General features: G+C 38.3%; 2 protein-coding genes across 7 annotated transcripts in view; one reads left to right on the plus strand and one right to left on the minus strand.

Annotated features, from left to right (window-relative positions):
- Positions 1-18,872, plus strand: part of MAGI3 (membrane associated guanylate kinase, WW and PDZ domain containing 3) — a 266,730-nt gene extending 247,858 nt beyond the window's left edge. For 2 of the 3 annotated variants that reach the window (XM_060027498.1, XM_060027506.1), the window contains exons 17-21: positions 3,887-3,989; positions 4,755-4,881; positions 5,817-5,960; positions 12,449-12,587; positions 14,118-18,872. In XM_060027498.1, the coding sequence (XP_059883481.1) occupies positions 3,887-3,989; positions 4,755-4,881; positions 5,817-5,960; positions 12,449-12,587; positions 14,118-15,214 (1,610 nt within the window). In that variant the 3' untranslated portion in view covers positions 15,215-18,872. Of the gene's footprint in view, positions 1-3,886; positions 3,990-4,754; positions 4,882-5,816; positions 5,961-12,448; positions 12,588-13,400; positions 13,494-14,117 lie in introns of those variants that run through there. The other variant, XM_060027516.1, reaches the window with a different exon arrangement.
- Positions 14,187-20,693, minus strand: part of PHTF1 (putative homeodomain transcription factor 1) — a 71,219-nt gene continuing 64,712 nt past the window's right edge. For 3 of the 4 annotated variants that reach the window (XR_009521519.1, XR_009521521.1, XR_009521522.1), the window contains 5 exons: positions 19,786-19,823; positions 18,880-19,302; positions 15,353-15,496; positions 15,105-15,215; positions 14,187-14,294 (listed from right to left, as the gene is read on the minus strand). The gene's annotated coding sequence lies outside the window, so the exon portion shown is untranslated. The remainder of the gene's footprint in view (positions 14,295-15,104; positions 15,216-15,352; positions 15,497-18,879; positions 19,303-19,785; positions 19,824-20,693) is intronic. The other variant, XR_009521520.1, reaches the window with a different exon arrangement.

Raw genomic sequence — 20,693 nt, forward strand, 5'->3', positions numbered from 1 at the left:
ATTGGAGTGAAATTGCTCGATCAAAAGAAATTGCTTACTTTGACCAAGTACTATCAGATTGTCCTCTGTAATTGCTGCAGCCATCTACACTCCCACCAACAGAACACTGAGGATTCTTTATCTTCACATCCCCGCCAATACTCAGCATTATCCAGCTTTCAAGTTGGCTAGTGTACAGCAAGGAAAGTGTTACTTCATCGGTATATAATTTGCATTTCTCTGATTACGCATGAATTTGAGCATCTATTTGGATGCTTGTTTGGGGTTGTTTTTTTTCTTGTAAATTGCCTCTTCATATCCTTTACTCATTTTTCTTGTGGGATTGCTGTCTTTTTCTTGTTGATATTTAGAGATTCCTTGCAAATTATAGGCATTAGTCCAATTTAGTTTTAGAAAGCATAAATACCTTTTCCTGTCATCTGTATGTTAACTTTGACTATGGTGCCCTTTGTTATACAGAGAGTCTTAATTTAGATGTCACCAGATTAGTCAATTTTTATTCAGTACCTTATGGCTTGTGCTTTTGAAGTTTTATTTAAGATATCTTTCCCCACCCCATATCACAGAAATTTTCTCTTATATTATCGTCTATTGGATTTCTAATTTTGCATTTTGCATTTAGATCTTGAATCCATCTGGAGCCTACCTTTATATATAGTTTTAGGAGGGATCCAGTTTTATTTTTTATCCTTACAGTGAGCCAGTTTTTCTAGTACCATCTATTAGACAGTACTTCTTTTCCTCATTGATTTATGGAGCCATCTCTTCTGTATATTAACCTCCCCTTTAAACGTGAATCTCTGTACCACAACGTTCATTGCAGCACAACTGTTTACAATAGCCAGGACATGGAAGCAACCTAAATGTCCATCAACAGATGAATGGATAAAGAAGATGTGGCACATATATACAATGGAATATTACTCAGCCATAAAAAGAAACAAAATTGAGTTATTTGTAGTGAGGTGGATGGACCTAGGGCCTGTCATACAGAGTGAAGTAAGTCAGAAAGAGAAAAACAAATACCATATGCTAACACATATATATGGAATCTAAAAAAAAAAAAAAAGATAGTTCTGAAGAATGTAGGGATAGGACAGGAATAAAGACACAGACGTAGAGAATGGACTTGAGGACACGGGGAGAGGGAAGGGTAAGCTGGGACAAAGTGAGAGAGTGGCATTGACATATATACACTACCAAATGTAAAACAGCTAGCTAGTGGGAAGAAGCCACCACATAGCACAGGGAGATCAGCTCAGTGTTTTGTGACCACCTAGAGGGATGGGATAGGGAGGGTGGGAGGGAGACGCAAGAAGGAGGGGATATGGGGATAAATGTATACATATAGCTGATTCACTTTGTTATACAGCAGAAACTAACACACCATTGTAAAGCAATTATACTCCAATAAAGATGTTAAAAAAAAGAGAATCTCCAAGTTCTTTATTCTGTTCTGCTAGTTTATCTATTATTATCTATATGTACCTATTGTGTATATACATATAATTTTAATATATATAAATATAATTTTTGAGTGTGTGTATATATATATATTCACACACACACACACTTTTTTTTTTAGTCTGTAACTTGGTGGTATATTCTAATATCTGTCTGTTAAGGCACATCTTTCTCCAAGCCCCCACCAAATCAACTAGGTATTCATGAAATTTTTCCATGTAAAATTTTAGAGCCAATTATTAAGCCACTCTAAAAAATCCAGCTGCAATTTTTATTGGGATATATTGAACATATATTAACTTCGGGAAAATTTATACCTTTAAATATTAAGTCACCCCACCTAAGAGTATGGGCTATCTCTTCAATTATTCAGGTCATCTTTTCAATAGAATTTTAGAAAGTTCTTTCATGAGATTCTTATTCTTGGTAAAGATGATTCCCAATATATTATAATGTTTGTTGCTAAAGTTTAACTGTGGGATTTTGTGTTTATCCTCTGATAATACACTTTCTCTTAAGTAGTTACATACAGAAACTCCAGCAAAAGTTTAATTCTCATTGAGGGAAAGATATACTTAACCCATTGCTTTACAAAAATCTTCAGATAAAATTTAGAGAGGCTGCTGCGGCAGCCTAGCCAGATACCACTACTCTCCTCCCACCACTGTTTATACCCTGGCCTGTGTTTTCAGAGTACTCTCAGTTACTTTCAGTTACAAGAAGTTCTTAAATAAGAATTAATTATTTATCTATGTTTTTAGTCCCAAGAACTTTGAAGAGAAACAACTTAATCCAAGCCATAAAATAATGATGTATTTAGTGACCCTGAAGTCCCAGCTCTCTCAATAGAAATTGCTTCCTAAACATTCATATTCCTTGTTTTTCACATCAGTCTTTCTGTGTTTTCATTATATTTGAGATTCAGATTTTATCAGTTTCTACATGTTCTAACCTAAAAATGTCCTCTTACCTGGAACATTTTTGCTAAATTAGGTAAATATTTCAGACTGTACACCTTAAGAGAAATATAGCCCCAGTCATTTTGATGATTATGATAACCATAATGATCATTTTAATAGAAACATTAATATAGTGAATATGATATGCCAGGCACTGTTCTAAGCATGTTTATCTATACAGTAACCCCACGAGGTAGCTGTAATTCCCTTTTCATTGATGAGATGATTAGATTAGAAGCACAGAGAATTAAAGTAATTTGTTCAAGAACACATAGCTAGTGAATGATGGGATCTGCCTGAAACCCCATCAGTCTTGCTCCACAGTTCATGGTCTTAATCATTAATCTATGCTCTCTCTTTGATATTTTAAAATATCCTATGTTTTAAAATTTGGGTGGGATAAAACATTAGAAAGTTTCAGCTTTTTTTTTTTTTTTTGGCTGTGTTGGGTCTTCATTGCTGCGTGCAGGCTTTCTCTAGTTATGGCGTGTGGGCTTTTCATTGCGGTGGCTTCTCGTTGCAGAACACAGGCTCTAGGCATGCGGGCTTCAGTAGTTGTGGCACGTGGGCTCAGTAGCTGTGGCGCACAGTCTTAGTTGTTCCGTGGCATGTGGGATCTTCCCGGACCAGGGATCGAACCCGTGTCCCCTGCATTGGCAGGCGGATTCTTAACCACTGTGCCACCAGGGAAGTCCGAAAGTTTCAGCTTTAAAAATAAATATGAGTCTGACAACCTCCAGAGTGTCTTTTAACTGTCATCTCCCATGAATTGGCATCTAGTTCTAGATGCAAGCAGTTACTTTGCTTAGTTATGAAATCCGCCTTCAAGGAACAACAGGAGTTCTGGAGCTGTTGAGGATGATACTGAAGCAAATGTTCCTTTTTTCACTTACATCTGTGCTCTTAGAAAATAGAATCAGTAAAATCTTTATAAACATTTGTCAATACTCAGGATGATTTTATAAGTTTCCCTGTGATACTAGAGTCAGGTGAAATAACTACTGCTACATTAAAGATGCAGGTTAAAGATACGTGTGTGATTTCCAGACTGGCCTCTGTGCTCCAGCATTCCTAAGACCTGTTTTTGTCATCTAGAGTGGTTTACCAGTTATGGACAGTACACTCTGGAAACCCATAAATATATTATAAGGTAGTTCCCAGAGCTCAGTCCTCTAGATAATAGTATGGAGTATGTTCATTTCTGATTTTCATGTTGTGTGGACGACCAAAACAAAGGTGAAAGAGGGAAAGCATGTGTAGTAAGAATGATTCCTGGTCTCTTCAAACATAAACATCGATCAGAAGCCACAGGGAAAAAGACATTAGTTCCAGTCGCAGGCAGCTGATAGCAGTGCTGCTTGTGTAAAGTCACTACCGTCGGGAAAGTGACAACCACTTGTTACTGTCTCACTTTCACAGTTTTATGTACAAATTCTTATTTCTCTTGTTTCGCCTTTGAACAGAGCATCTTGGTCCACCATCAGGAACAAACTCCGCCAGGCAAAGCCCAGCCCTGCAGCACAGGCCCGTGGGACAGTCACAGGCCAACCACATACCTGGGGACAGGTGGGGCTGCTCTTCTCAGGTTTTGGTTTTTTCCCCTGCTCATCTCCCCACTTTTCATCACCCACCCACCCCCACTCACCTCCACACAGTTATGCAGAAGCCAGCCGGTTAGGTCAAGATGAGATGTCTACTCCCTCCGGTCCCTTTGTCCCTTCCTCCCCCTCTTCCCAGCCCCAGCCCAGGGTGCAGCGTAACAGGTGGGGATTAGAAAGAAGTGACAGTAGCACCTACTCTGCTGCTCTAGGTCCTCACGGTTTTGGTAGGGAAGCCCCAGACCCACATCAGTTACCATCTTCTTAGACTACCCGAGCAGTATCTGTGCATATTTCTTTAGTCTTTCGTTGAAAATACAAGTCAAGAAACAAAAACTAAATTTCCAGAAATTCAGCATTTTCACAGGCATTGGTACTGCAGGAGAGCCATTTTTCACTGTAACAAGGTCAGCTTATCTGCCCTCCGGTTCAGTGACTTGAGTGCAGTTTTCCTTGATGTAAACTGTGCTGAGACACCCTTAAAACAAAAAAACAAAAACAAAACGAAAAAACAGCATGGGGGTGTTGACAGACTTGAAGCCAGGCTGGAGTTAATGGCTAGTTTTTGCCTGGCATCTCTCTGCTTCTAGATACAGCCTGTCTTAATAGCAGTTTGTCAGAGGGAGAATGGCACAATTCAGCTTTTAAAGGAAAAGAAATCGATCCGCTTTTACTTTTAGGCTGTTTTTCATATTCTCAGTTCAGAGAGTGACTTGATTTCTCTTTCCTGTAGAAGTGTCACAGAAGGTGAAATTGGAAAAGACGTCCTCACTTCCTACAGACACTCGTGGTCTGACCACAAGCACCTTGCACAGCCTGACACTGCAATGATTTCAGTCATAGGCAGTCGGCACAATCAGGTAACAGAGATTCCCCCCAGATGCGAACTGTTCTTTTCAGTTGCTGAATCACTGACACTGATGAATTTTAACTGCAAATCAGTTCAGATAAATTTGTTCCCCAAACTGATCATTCTTAAGGACCTACTCTGTGTTTGGCATTCTCTTAGTGTCCACGAGACGACGTAAAGAGTGAAAAAGAAGTTTATCCTCTATTGGAGAAATCTTAACCCTTAGTTGAGTACCTAGAAGTAGCAGTGTTTTAGTTAATCAAGGAAGGATTTGGGGTGGGTTTTTTTTTCTTTTTTCAGGAAAATTAGTCAAAATCTGCTTAAAGGAAGCACTGTTCAAAATTCTGTTCTCTGATTGTTCTGTTGCATATTGACCAACTAGTAGAGAAGACATGTAATCTTCAAATTAATTTAGGCTGCATTTATAGAAATTAAGTAGCCCTTTGACCAAAACATACATTCCTTCCTTATGATATAGAAATGCATATTGATATCATATGATAGCACTTATATGTGGAATCCCCAAAAAATGATACAAAGGAACTTATTTACAAAACAAAAATAGACCCACAGATATAGAAGACACTAAGGTTACGAAAGGGGATGGGGGATAAATCCGGAGTTTGAGATAACATATACACCCTACTATATATAAAATAGGTAATCAACAGGGACCTACTGTAGAGCACAGAACTATACTCAATATCTTGTAATAAACTATAGTGGAAAAGAATCTGAAAAAGAATATATATACATGTAACTGAATCACTTTGTTGTGCACTTGAAACTAACACAACATCGTAAATTAACTGTACTTCAATTTTCTTTTAAAAGTGTGTATTGAGAATATAAATCATTTCTTCTGGCCATAAAAGGAGTCTTTCTTCAAACTTTAAATAAAGCAGTCCACGTAAACTTGTTTTCCTTACACTTCTCTCTCTCTAGAGCCTTGGCTGTTACCCAGTGGAGCTGGAGCGAGGCCCCCGGGGCTTTGGATTCAGCCTCAGGGGTGGGAAGGAATACAACATGGGGCTGTTCATCCTGCGTCTGGCTGAGGACGGTCCTGCCATCAAAGACGGCAGAATTCACGTGAGTTGGCTTCCGTCTGCAACCTTTGGTTCTGGCTCCGGACTGGAAACTTCTGAAAATAGTTGATTAAAGGGAATGCAGAAACCTCCTGAATCTATGAAGCAAGCTTTTCCATCACTAAAACCTGAAAGGCAGATGCTTGTCATGAGTTCATTTCCTCTTTGCAGGGTGCTATACTGTATTGCAGTTAGGCTGTTTGCGCTGGCTTGACTTTGGTCAGTAAGAAAAAATCAATTTTACTTACGTAGTCAACATTCAAGGGCAAATGGATTAATAAATAAAATATACTTTCATCTTATTAAGTCTTGGGAAAGCCAGGATGAAACAGAATCATCGACTTCTTCCAAGAAACAATAATCCCAGGATTTTTTTTCCCCTCTTAGCTACTTCTAGAGGGAGCCAGAGGTCGAAAAGCATGACTCTCCCAAACTTTATTATCATTTGCAGGACTAGAAATCACGTCAGCAATGTTCCTGCATAGGGGTTCTCAGCTCTGAAACACTATAGCTTTGTACGTGGCGTTGAGGCCAGATGGTTTATGGATCTGCAAAAGATATTTTCCTTCCTTCTCTAGATGTTACTTAGAGGATTCTTATATTGAAGACATTTGCTGGGCTCAGTTTTTTTTAAATAGTTAATTTACTGGTATTCAATTATATGCTAAAAATTTTATATGCTAAAAATTATAAAATCCGGACAGCCTTCCCCTTACTATTCAAGAGAACTTTGGACTTCCTCCCTCTGCTACCAGTGGGCATCAGGGAAAGATAAATTTTTCTTTTTCTTCTTTTTATTTTTCTCTTTTGCTTTTAACTAAGTAATTAGAAAGGCAAATGACCCTGGCAAATTATTAGATGGTAAATTCTAACAATGATTAGAAAAGTCTTCTGGGTGATTGCAGTTTTAAATTATGCACATCACTACTCCACTCCCATTACTCATTTCATAAACATTTACCGAGTGTTTGCTTTACCCAGGGATTTATACATGATACTGAATAAGCAAGGAGAAAGAGTGACCCCCAAACAAGATACCATCCTTTCTCTAAAGGACTAGACTTTTGTACAAGTTCAAAGTAGGTGAATATGAGTAGAGAAGATTTCATAGACGAGGTGGCATTGGACAGTCAATGGGATTTCAACAGGGAGAGATTAAGAAAACATTCCAGGCTGAAGAAATGAGCAAAGGGGTAAAACGAAGGAAGTACACGTCATATATAGGGAACTGCAAGTGGTCAAGTTTACCTAGAGTCTATTAAGAAAATACATAGGAAGGTAGAAGAAAATGAGAATATGCAAGTAGGATGAATCACCAGTGTGTAGGTCCAAGGCAGTGGAAAGTCACAGAAGGCTTTTGCGCCACGAGTTCCCCCTGAGAGCAATACACTGATAAAATCAGTCTCTTGGTGTGTAGGATGGATGAGGGGATAGGGCTAGCTATCGTTTAGGCATCCAATCATGGTGGTGGGAGTGTAACTTGGATGGTAGTACTTTGGGTGGACGGTAAGTGATGCATGTGGGATCAACCGTTAATGAAGAAAAGACCAGTTTAGATGACTGACAAGTATTAAATGAGTGAAGGATGAAGGAAAAAAAAGAGTAAAGGATGGCTTAGAGGCTTCACCCGGCCTGTACTATGAAAAAAAAAAAACGTGAGGGAGGCCAGTGGGAGAAAGGATTTGGCAAAGACTGATGATGTACTAAGTTGTAGTCATGTTGAAGGACCAGCTGGTTGAGCGGGTGTAAATATTTAGCAGGCAGTTAGGACAAGAGGTAAAGTCCCAGATTGTGACATTACCCAGACGGAAGTGATAACTGATGCCTTTGCTGTGGATGAATTCACTAAAGGAGACGATTTAGAGAGTTGTGGGCCAGGGGCAGGACTCTGGATAAGGCCTGTCATTAGTGGACCATAGAAAGTAGAGAAAATGGGGAGGGTGAGAACGCAGAGCAGCAGAAGCAGAGCTGGAGGGTGTTGACGGCAAGGAGAGGGGCTGATGGCCAAAGTCCATTAGTGTGCTGAAGCTGAGCTGTTTGCTCTCGCCACAGTTCACTTTCTTGTAGGGACAGTTTAATAAAGTGGGGAGAACATGGGTTTGGAAATCAGACAGGACAAGGATCGAACTCTGGTTCTGCCACCTTGTAGCTGTGCATCGTTGGGTAACTACTCTGAACCTGCACAAAACGCAGAGCTATAATACATGTAAAATACATGGCCCAAGTAAACTTCTTAAAGTTTTAGTAAGAGCAGTTTGAGGCACTGTTTATGGGGATGGCATACTTATTTCTGGTTTTCTTGGTCCTTTTTCTCCTCCACCCCCAACCTTTTAAAACAAAAATCTCTAAGTCATTTAAACTTGGAGTTTTAAAAAAATCTCATTGTATATTGTATCACAAAACTCCAGTTAAACCAAAAACTAGGATATAATTGAAATGTTGGTTTCAAATATAACCCTCAGATACACTAATCTCACCAAATAAAAGGCAAACAAAGAGGCCTTAAAGGATTCTATTTCTAAAACATGTTATTCTTTTTTTTTTTTTTTTTTTTTTGCGGTATGCGGGCCTCTCACTGTTGTGACCTCTGCCATTGCGGAGCACGGGCTCCGGATGCACAGGCTCAGCGGCCATGGCTCACGGGCCCAGCCGGAGCGGCATGTGGGATCTTCCCGGACCGGGGCACGAACCCGTGTCGCCTGCATCGGCAGGCGGACTCTCAACCACTGCACCACCAGGGAAGCCCTAAAACATGTTATTCTTAATAATGAACAGAAACTTTAGAATTATGTGATTAAATCAGCTTTAATATAAAAAAGAAACTCTGAAATTTGAAAGCAAAAGCAAATAAGCTATTACTGCTATGCCCAGGTTTGTTCTAAACTCTAATAAAATAAATCAGCTTTTCAGAGAATAATTTTTCTGGCTACTAAATCATCAAAATCTTGACTTGGTGTAGGGATCATGGGAGCTTTGCTGTAAATGACAACTTACTCAGGTGGCCACTGTCCCAAAAGATGAACATTTATCTCCAGCTGACACTTGTGCATGGAGCCAGCCACCTGAGCATCCATCCTGTCTGCCTTCCCCTCCTGCCTCTCTCCTCTTCTCCCATCTTTTCTGTTAAGCTGACACTGTACTTTGTGTCCTGTACCTATTATTCCAGTATCTTCCGCACCTGAGGTAGTGCCTTGAATATTGATAGTAGATGTTCCATAGATATTTGTTGAAAGAATAGAATGCATGGTTAATATTTCTAGATAATGGGAGAATTTTTTTTAAATATTTAAGATTAACTCCCAGAACTTATTACTGGGTAGACAGGACTTGGGCTATAGGAAGGAATAAGCAAACAGTGTAATCGTATAATTCACTAAAACAAGAAAATGTTTACTTTTAAGATAGATGGAAAGGTGTTGAGAGGATATGTACATGTAGTGAGTCTTCAGCTGGTCCTTAAATCCTGATTTAGAGAGGAAGGAAAAAGGTTCTGGGCTAAGGGAATGAGAAATCAGCTGAATGGAAAAAGTCCATATTAGGTAATAGTGTCAGACTGAAATATTTGACAAAGAACAGAATCCGATTTAGAAACTATTAAGAGTCTGTTGTCTTCCAGACCACATGTTTTCACTTGTATTAGTTTTAGTCTCATAAAAACTCTGTGAGGTAGGGGGCATTATCCCCACTTGCAGATTAAAACTGAGGCTCAGGGAGACTGAGTCACAGCCATAGAGGGACCCAGGGCCACTGTCTCTCAGCCTGGTCTGTGTGCTTTCACATCAGGCCATGATTATGTCATTTGGACTCAATTCCTTTGGGAGGCATAAAGGGTCTTAAGAGGTTGTAAGATAATGTAAGCAATGTGTTAGAAATATTGTTTAGTCATTCATTTTAATATTTTAGTGGATGTTGTTTGAAAAACTGCAAGACTGCCTTTAAAAAGTGACTTTTTTAAAGCAACACAATTTTTCTCTATCGTTCTTCCTACTTTCCCCCTTTTGGTTCTCCTGTTCTCATTTTTTTCTTCCCCTTTCATTTCTTTCTTCTCTCCTCTCTCCTCTGTCCCCCACAATTCTGTTTTTCAATAATACAAAAACCTGACCTTGAATTTTTATTCTTATCAAAAAATATATTCCCCATTTTTTGTATTTTTATCACACTTAAATTTTTTAAAGTAACAAACTTTTAGAAGAATGTTTACATTTCCCTCTCAAAGGTGTGATTTTTTTATCTTAAGCTTTGTGTAGTCCAGTTTAGACCTTTTTCCCCTTTTGAGGGCCTCTCTACCATAAATCTTAAAACCATGGCTTTCCTCTCCTTCACCCTAATTCAGTTTTTAAGTTAAACAAAAATGACACCTGGTGGCAGATCTGTTCGATTACAAGTTTTTTTGCAGTTTACTTATTGTGCTGAAAGAATAAGAAATATGCAGGTTTGGACAGAGAATTTAAGCCAAAGACTATAATTGAAATGAATTATAACCTCAAGCACGTTTTTACAAGATGTACCCAAAGCATGCTCCAAGTAGTATCTATTTTAATATTAATTTCTCTAATTATCAGAGGGTTTTATATCTGGTGCTAATTTGTCATCTGTGTTTCCTCATGAAAATGATTTTTCTATAATCACTTATTAAAGAAAATCTGGGTACCGACCTTTATTTCACTTATATACCTATTCTGATTATAAGGGTTTTTTAATGAATTGTGTTTATTACTTTTTCTCCATCCTATTATGTTTATTATCATCTTACTTTGGTTTTTATTTTAGATTTTTTTTCCACTTTATGTGTTAACTCCATCTATTTTGTGATATCCTCCACTCATTTTTTTCCCATAAATATGCAATAAAACTTGTTCTGTTTTCTTAGTTTACTTGAAAAATGTTTGCATTGTATAGAACGGGGTGCAGTCTATAGTTAAATCTTCATCCTGCTGTGTTTTTTTTTTTTTTTTTTTTGGCTGCTTGGGTCCTTGTTGCTGCACGTGGGCTTTCACTAGTTGCGGTGAGCAGGGGCTACTCTTCGTTGCGGTGCGTGGGTTTCTCATCTCGGTGGCTTCCCTTGTTGCGGAGCACGGGCTCTAGGCACGCGGGCTTCATCAGTTGTGGCTCGCGGGCTCTAGAGCACAGGCTCAGTAGTTGTGGCGCACAGGCTTAGTTGCTCCGCGGCACGTGGGATCTTCCCAGACCGGGGATCGAACCCGTGCCCCCTTCATTGGCAGGCAGATTCTTAACCACTGTGCCACCAGCTTTAAATCTTTTTTTGGAAAACCAGAAAATAGATCATTTGAAAATTAACATTTATTTGTGCTTGGTGTATAATCCTGTTTTTAGCTCATTAATTCCTCCCAACAACCCCAGGAGGTAGGTAGGTACTAATGTTATCCCCACTTAACAGAGAGGAAAATGAGACCACTCTGCTAGGACGAGGTCGAGCCAGGAGTGAACCACAGACATTATGACTCCAAAGCCCAGCTTCCAAGCCACTGTGCGCTGCTGCAGCTGTGGATACAGAGCAATCCTACTCACCTCTGTTAAATAATTACTGCGTCCTCTTCTGTTATCTCTGCATTGTTTTAGTAAGCTCTGCAAATATTGCTTTTTGTAATTTCAGTAATTGTCCATTGTTCAGTTTTTCTGTTTTGAAGCCAATACCCTTTAGTTGTTTGTCACCTCGAAATGTTTAAAATCTGGATATATTTTTAAATCATTACCATCATTATCTTTAACCAGGTCCTTTGCAGAAGTGATACTTCACTCTTTCACATTTCCTTTTTCTTTTCAAATAACTACAGACATTTCTAGTAAATAGCAATGGTGCTGAGGCATTTTATTCTGATCCCTAGCGTTTGTTTGTTTTCTAGGGAAATCACTACACACTAAAGTCATTTAGTGTAAGCCAGCTATTGGTTTTAAATAAGTATTCATAGTAGTATGAATTTCTCCAAGCTGAGTTTTCTTAGAGTTTTAGTCTATAAATATTTCATTTAGGTAATGCCTCATATATGTACAGGGTGTAGCAGCAACACAAAGGAAGGAGTAGGCAGTTCTCCCTGGAGGCCAGGATAGGCTTCAAAGATGAGGAGCCACCTGCCTAGGATTTAGGATATTCAGCTCGAGTCGGAAAGTACCCTTCACAGGCGGATTAATCAGAGGTAGCTCTGTGGTATCATGTGGGTCATAGAGCCTTCACCCTCTCCCACCACTTAACGTTTGGTTGAAAACTTAGAATTTGATTCTTGGCTTCAAGATGCCCAGATCCTGCTTACTAGTCATAGAAACTTTTATAGCATAAATAAAACTGGACATCTTCTCTTCCTATTGCTACCACCTGTCCACTCCTCGTCAACTCTAGCGTAATAGCACTGTGCACAAGTTAAATATTTTACAAAGAGAGTCATTCAGCAGAGTTGGGTGGCTCTAGGGATGACAAAACAGAACCAGAGGAGGATGTGTAGTTTCATGTTGTTTCTGTGAATGTTCCCTGTCTAGGTTGGGGACCAGATTGTTGAAATCAATGGGGAACCTACACAAGGCATCACACATACTCGAGCAATTGAGCTCATTCAGGCCGGTGGAAATAAAGTTCTTCTTCTTCTGAGGCCAGGAACTGGCTTGATACCTGACCATGGTAAGTTAAGTAGCTCACCTGTAGCTGAAAAGCTGAGAATGTGTTTGTTAGGGAGGGGGCAGCAGAAGGAAAAGGAATATCTGTTTGGAGGGGACAGATATTTTACTAGCTAATTCACAGGTAACCACCAGAACCATCTAAAGTTAGTTACCATAAATAATAATATTATAAAATAAGTGATTCATACAGAACTTTTGTTAGACTAGAATATATATGTTAAGCTAGTTTCAGCAGAAAACACAGTTGCTTTTGCAGAGAAAAGTGCCTATAAAAAATGAGAACATTAGAGGCAAACGATTTTAATGTCATGAAAAGCATTTGAAATCTCTTCAAATGTTATTTTTTTCCTTATAGTAAGATGAGTTTCTCTCTTAATGAGCAGCATAAGAACTTTAGGCTTTTCTGGTCATTTGTCAAAAACAAGTTACTTTAGCTCTACCTGGAGACAAGGAGTTGCACTTGGGACCATTTCCGTAGTCCTGTACTGATCTTAAATTTCCTTGGTTTCGTTGTATGTTTTTGAAATATCACAGTATTTGAAAATCACTGTTTATCAACTGAGTGCACTAGTCTAGAAGTACAATACCACACCACTTAGTCCTTGTCCGTTCCAGTTTCCTCCCTTCCCCCCATAGAGCTTTTGAGGGATAAGTATAGACATGACCTCCTACAGTCCCCTTCCAGCCTATAATCCTCTGACTGTATTACCTTCCACCATCTGCTTGTAAACCATACGTCCCCGGTGACATCTTTGCTAACTGCGCTGTGATGTTTTTTTTACACAGTCCTAGGCTTTTTCTCTTCCTTCTTCAGGTTTGGCTCCTTCCGGTCTGTGCTCCTACGTGAAACCTGAGCAACATTAAGGCTTTCAGGGCTTTTCTTGGTCTTTCCTTAAAAAGATTTGGTAAATTTGCATGTCTTGTAAATCACTTCCTTCTTTTTTTTTCTTTTTAATTAAAAATGATGCTATTAAATACATCTACTTCTATCTTCTGCACTTTTCAGTTTCCTTTTGACATTAAATTTGACAGCTTAAAGCAAGAAAATTATTTACAAATGCCCATGAACTCCATTCTGGTTACCACAGTTTGGTCTCCTTTATTAGTGATTTTGGCAAATCCTGAAGCTATATCCATCAATAATAGCTAAATTAGTAAGCTGCTTGGACCAGGTAATTTGGTCCAATTATTTTATTATTTATTTCTTTTAAGATTTTTATTGGGCTTTTGCTACTTATAAAGAATTTATACATCATATATTATCGTACCTATTATACAAAAGTAATTGGAAAAATGAATACTATTATTTTGTATATATAAAACAACCTACCCTTCAGGTACAAGTATAGCTGTCTGTATACGTCTGCCTTTATAGAGAGAGATCTAAACATACATGAACTTTATTTATAAGATACTCAGGCTGTTTAAGCAGTCAGTAAAATTCAAATGGCTATCAAAAAATTCAAAACTTAATTGTTCCTATTTATAATTCTAAAATTTAATAATGTTCTACTCAAATCACTTTTTTTAGGTGATTGGAATATTAATAACCCTTCATCTTCCAATGTGATTTATGATGAACAGTCACCATTTCACCCATCTTCACATTCTGCTTTCATATTTGAAGAGTCTCGTGTGCCAGTAATTGAAGAATCTTTGATGAGAGTTCAGATATGTGAAAAGGCAGAAGAATTAAAGGACATTGTGCCTGAAAAGAAAAGCACTTTAAATGAAAATCAGTCTGATATAAAACATCAGTCTCTTCTCCATAAAAATGTGAATAAAAGGGATCCACCCAACAGTCATGGGCACAGTGATAAGAAAAATCTCTTGAAAGTAGAAAATGGTGTCACACCAAGAGGCAGATCTGCTAGTCCCAAAAAGTCAGCCAGTCGATATTCAGAGGAACATTTAGAAAAGATTCCCAGCCCTCTAAAAAATGACCCCAAAAGAAGACCCAGAGATCGATCACTCAGCCCCAGGAAAGGAGAGAATAAAAGTAGTCAGATCAGCACCAGGGCAGCTTCTGGACAAGACCATTGCAGAAAAAGCAGAGGACAGTCTTCAAGCCCAAAGAAGCAGCAAAAAACTGAAGGAAGCAAAGACCAATCAAATGTGAACCAAAGAGTAGGGGGCTATGCTAGCAACAATGCTGAGCAGATGTCAGATGGGAAAGAAAGATCAGGTGTTATCAGGAAAGATACAAATCAGAATCAGCCTGGAAAAAACAGAACCAGGTCTCCAGAGAAAAAAAGCAAGAGAATGGATGAAAAGTCGCTTCCATCCAAAAAGACAAATAACACTACTAGTAGAGCTATATCGGAAAATGAAAAAGGAAAGAAAGCAACCTTAGTAGAAACAAGTTCTAGTAAAGATAAAATAGGAGAAAATGTCAAAATATCAGAAAAGAAGCCAAAGCAGGAACCTGAAGAAAGAATGGTTTTAAACAAAATAGAAGATCACAAAAGAAAAGAACTAGAGGTAGCTGACAAAAACAAAGAGAGCGGAGGGTTCAAACCTGAAAGCGGTTCTCCAGCTAAGAAAACACCAATAACTCCAGGGCCTTGGAAGGTGCCAAGTGCAAGCAGAGCCACAGGCACTACTGGTGTGGCCGAGAAGCGACTGTGACCTTTAGTATAAAACAAAAAAACAAGTTGTAATCTTTTCCTACTAAAAAGCAGTGTTCCCCTCCCCCCTCAAAATCATTTTTTTCAGGAATTCTGAAACACACATCAGAAGTACATTTTAATTTGAGCATCAAGTTACCTAGGCTGCATGAAGGGCCTGCAGGATTGCTAAGAACCCACTGTCCCCTTGGCTGGCTGCCCGCCTTGCGCTCAGGAAGGAGCCGCACCCACGGGCTCATCGGACACGCCCAGCTCAGGCCGCCCAGCTCGTCTTCATGAGTGTCTGAACAAATGACATGTTGATATTCACAACGTGGTCACAACTCACTTTATATTTGTGCCAAGTTATCTACTGTATCATGTCTATTTTATCCTTCTCACGCAGATATTTCCACAGTAATGAAAAAGCTAGGTTTGGCTTGGAAGTTGATATTCTCAATAGCATGTTGCATGTTTACAGAGAGAAATATTTGAGCCCTTGCAGAAGAAGAGATTGTTAACTCATCATTAAAGATAGCAGTTGCCTCTCCTAACAGCTCACTGATGATGTCCCCGTTTAAAAATAAAGCTCCCAAACATCGCTACTGGAAAGAAAAAAAAATGTAGTCAAATACTGACTTTCTTATGGCTGTTTATTTTAATTCGGCCGGATAAGGTATTTCAAATAACTGTTAAAGATGATGTGATTTATAAATGAATGTTCAAATGAGAAAGCACTTCAATTGATTAAGAGTTCACCTCCTGCTGTGTTATCCAACTCTAATGTGTTATAGCATCTCAGATCACCCTTTTATTTCATTTATTTTATTATGAAACCACAAAGAAGCATGTGGAACTATTGCTTATTGCTATCTGAAGAAAAACTACCAAATTTCTCTTTCTGGATATTTTGGTTGAACCAACTACTAAGTCATTAGTCATTAATACATAATACATATTTGAAGAGGGACTTAATCATGAAACCAGTTTCACGGTCCGTTGCCAGATGAGGTACCAACTCATCTGGCAGCCGCTGTACAAGTTCAAGTGTTGAGAAGCAGAACCTGTGTGAGACCGACTCACAAGCAAGTGAGAACAAACGTGGTGGTAGACAGTCCATGCTAGATCTTAATTTTAATATCTAGCTGCATTAACCTATTTACAAAGAAGAAAGGGAGCGTAAACATCTGCTTAGCTTGTACAGATTTTCAGAATTCTTTTCTAAAGTCTAATTAGAGATGTTTGTTGGAAGGTAGAGACAGTTTTTAGCTCCATAAAATAGATCCGGGTTTCTCAGCCCCCGGAAGCAGCATTCAGTAGCATCTATAAATAAAGGAACATTCTCAGAATAAAACCATTTTCTGGAGTATTTGAACACACTTGTTCTGTCACCCTGGGTTCATCTTGTTATTGTGAAACACATCATGTCCAGGTCCTTCCCTCTCAGAGTCTGACTGTGAAATTCTTTAATATAACAACTAAATCAGCCCCTGTAGATAAGACATGCTTCCCAGAGTGAGATTTCTGAAATCCCCTTTCCATCCAGAACTATATTTACCCACCTATTGTAACTACTTGAATAGAGAAGAATTAGAAGGCTTGATAAATGCTAAGAATTTAGTATCACAGAAATGATTTATTTTCCCTATAGTCCACAATTAGTGATAAAAATCCAATTTTTGTTAACTGCGACATAATTTTGATGTCATCTGTTGTCAGTCTGATGTGGCTCTTTCCTTTCTAAGTAACCTGTCACTGTACTGATTCTGTACTGACTTAGCAATGTGGCCTTGGAATGCTAAGCAAAATATGGATGTACTGGTTGTAAATGTTTATATATTGTACAGTACCTTTATATATACACTTGAGGTTCTGATTAGAGAAAGAGACCTGTAAATCGCTCGTTATTTTTTATATAGATATTAAAAAAAAAAAAACAAAAATCAGTTCATGGCCTGCATTTCTTTTACTGTCAGGTTTATGTAATGTTGCTTTTTCTATTTGTGGAGCTAATTCTCATCATGGTCTGAGTCCTCAAATAGATTTTTATTCCTACAAGTAACAAATATTCAAAGTCCTACAATCAGAAAGACTCTTACAGTGATGACTTTACCTGTATAGCTATACTTATATATATGTAAAGCTCAAAATTAGTTTGAGTTGAATATCATTATACCTACTTAATACCTTTCACTGTAAGGAAAATAGCTTTGCATAAATAATTTGCTACCCCCAAAAAATCCTTTCTTACACTGTCAAGGAAAGAAAAGGACTTGTCTTATTGGAACTTGTCATCAGACATTTCTAATGGACATAGCTGTGTAAGTCCAGTTACCACAAGGTCACAAACTCTATTTCATCAGACTGTGGCATTTCACATTATTTTTAAATCATTTTATTTACTCTAGGTTGTACTTGTAGAGTGAAGTATTTTGACTTGATTTCACTGAAATTCTTGGAATGAATAATGCCTAAAACCTAGCTCAAGACCATGGTTAACTGAATACTCTTGAGGAGAGAAATTAATTCCCGCCTGCCATTACTGAACTCACACTGAAAATAAACTCCAAACCCCGAGCCCTACCATGGAGATGTGTGTTGTAGCAAAGCCTACAGAGTGGCAGCAAAATCATTTTGTTGCTGTTTTAGTGGACATATTTTCTTATTGGTCATAACAGCAAAAAAGTTCTGGGATGCTATCACATTGTCTCCCTAGGGAGATTAGTGAGTAAGAGCCTATACTATTGTCTTCTAACCCCTGTATATTAAATATTTGGGGCCAAGTAGCTTTTGCACAGAGTCAACTCCTATTTCAGAAGTCTTGGACACAGAAAAGCATGCGGCTTTTTATTTCTACCTGAGCATACCTTGGTTATTTCCTTTTTTAATAGATATTCTCATGTAGAAAAAGTCAAATGCTTTTCAAGGTGAACTAATGAAGAGCTTCCTGTTTAATGTGTCCAACATTCAAAAAGAATTGGGTTTTAAGAAAGCAAGGACTACTCAAATTAGTTAAACTGTGTGACAGTCTTAACTACCGACCTCCACAGAGATGTGTTTAAGCTCGAGCTTAGTCCAGAGTGAGCTCCAGGAACTAAGGAACAGTGGTGTAAACAGACTTCAGTCACGAAACGTGATGATTCAGTCTGGCGTGAAGAATATATCAGAGCAACTTCTTACATCATCCTGGCATGCTCCAGCGCTAAGAACTACTTGTGCTTTTTAAACAATAACAGATTTGTTTATTTAGGCAGCTCTTTACTGCTTATGCTATTAAGGTTTATCAGCAATACAATGACTGGTTTAACGCATGCCATAATTATGACATGAACTCTATAATCTTTGCTTCAGTTGACTGAATTAGTTTAAGATATCCATTAACTTGGATCTGTTTTCAAAGTTTCTATGCAAGTAGAGCCTTAAGTGTAAGAAGCGAGTATGAAGGCTTATTGAGAGTAGAATTTAGTAGAGCTCTGCCAAAGAACTCTGAACCTTTCTCACATACACATTAAGATACAAAAACATAGCCAAGTGCTTTAATTTAGCCTGAACCTATATTTTTCCAAAGAATCCTGTGGGTATTTGTCTATTTTACAATGTTTGCATTAAAGTCAAGCAAAACTATTAGCAAATTTTTATAGCAAATCAAGAGGCTTATTTTGTCCTTAATAAACAACTATTTGTTACCTTGAGTAATACCTTACTACAGCATATAGGCTCAGGGTGTGCTGCAGGAAAGGAATGGAACTATTTCACATTTGTGAAATTCAAACTTCATTATTCAAGATGGGCACCAATAACTGCAAGGAGCAAAGGATTACTTTAAATGACCAAACTAGTCAACAGCTGTATAGATGAGATTAAGTTTAATGAATTTACTTCTTGATAATTCCAAATCATACACTATATTTGAGAGTAAGACCCATTTGGCTCATTATGGCGTGTGTAGACTAAAAAATTTTGAAAATGAATTTCATTAATTTGAAAGAGGGTTATTTTTACAGTGCACAGGTTCACTTACCTCTAGATACAATGAACCAAAATTAAAAACAGACCCGTAAGCTTACACTTTGGAGGACATCCTGGTATTTAGAACTTTTCTACTTGTCTCTGAAAGTTAAGAAAACCATACCCCAATTAGGCAAGTATTTGGTTATTCAACTTTTCAAAGTGTTTATATTATACATGAGGCATATAATGTACATTTTTAGGAAGTCTGTACATATTTAGGAAGTCTGAAGTCATACCTCCATAGCGATTTTAGGAGATAGAATTTTTCCCAATACAAATTATAAAAGTAGCTGAACAGGTATTTTTCTTATCCATCTATGGTTATTATTATTTCAATTAAATGTATGTATGGCCTAATCTAGTTCTAGTTTTACATCTTGGTTTATTTAATTTCTCAGTAGCAGGTATCACTCTTTTTGGGAGATCAAAACAAAAGTCCAATCTCCTAGAAATTATTATACAGGAATAAATGAAGCACTGACAGTACAACTCTTCCATCCTAACAGAAGAAAAAAAAAAAACTACAGAAACAGTAGATTACTTGAGGTCTATTCATTTATTCTATGCATTTCTATTACGTACCTATTATGGGGTCAGGTACTCTTCTGCATTCTGGGGACCTAGGAGTGAAAAACAACAACAAAAAAAATTCCTGCCTTAAGGGACTTATATTCTAGTGGGGAAGGACAGAAACAAGTAGGCAAAAAATAAACAAGATAATCAGGTTCTGGTAAGTGCCGTGAAAGAAATGAACAGGACCATATATAACTGATAACAAGGATAAGATGGGGAACAACTTTAATTCAGAGAAGGTCCTGCTAAGGAATTGACAGCTGAGAAGCCATTCACGGGAGAACTGAAGAAAACATATTCCAGGCACAGTCTGATAAGAAAGAACTTGGTATAACGAGGAACACAGGGAGGCCAGTGTGGCTGTCAGGTACTGAGGAGGGAAATTTGGAATGATAATGAAGGGCCTTGGAGGCCAGCACAGGGAAAGCCAGGAAGGATTTAAGTAGGAATGATATAGTCTCCATATTTTTAAGCTCACTCACGTGGCTGTGGAGAACCGACTGCAGAGGCAAGAATGGGAAGGGAACAGTGGGTCAGCACAGTAATCCAGCTGAGCGCAAAGGAGGCTCAGTCTGTTAGCGGTGGAAACACAGAACCAACGTGACTGGCTGGTAGATTAGATATGGAGGGAAAGAGAGGAACCAAGAATAAACCCTAAGCCTTTGGCTTGAGCAATTGAGTAAACTTTTTTCTATTTACTAAGGTGGGAAAAACATTTACTCTCCCACCTCAGACAACTTAAAAAAAAAAAAAAGGAAAAATATATATGAAAAAATGGGTGTTAGATGTTGGACAACAGGCAGTAAAAGATAGTGGAATTCAATGAGGTGAGCCCCATGTTTGCCCCAGATTACTTAGAGGCAGTTTCTAGGCTGTGGTGTAGGAAGGGGGTATCCAAACTGAACCAAGCAGCCTTG

Source organism: Delphinus delphis, chromosome 1 (genome assembly GCF_949987515.2).
Source record: "Delphinus delphis chromosome 1, mDelDel1.2, whole genome shotgun sequence".
In the NCBI taxonomy this organism is placed as follows: Eukaryota; Metazoa; Chordata; class Mammalia; order Artiodactyla; family Delphinidae; genus Delphinus; species Delphinus delphis.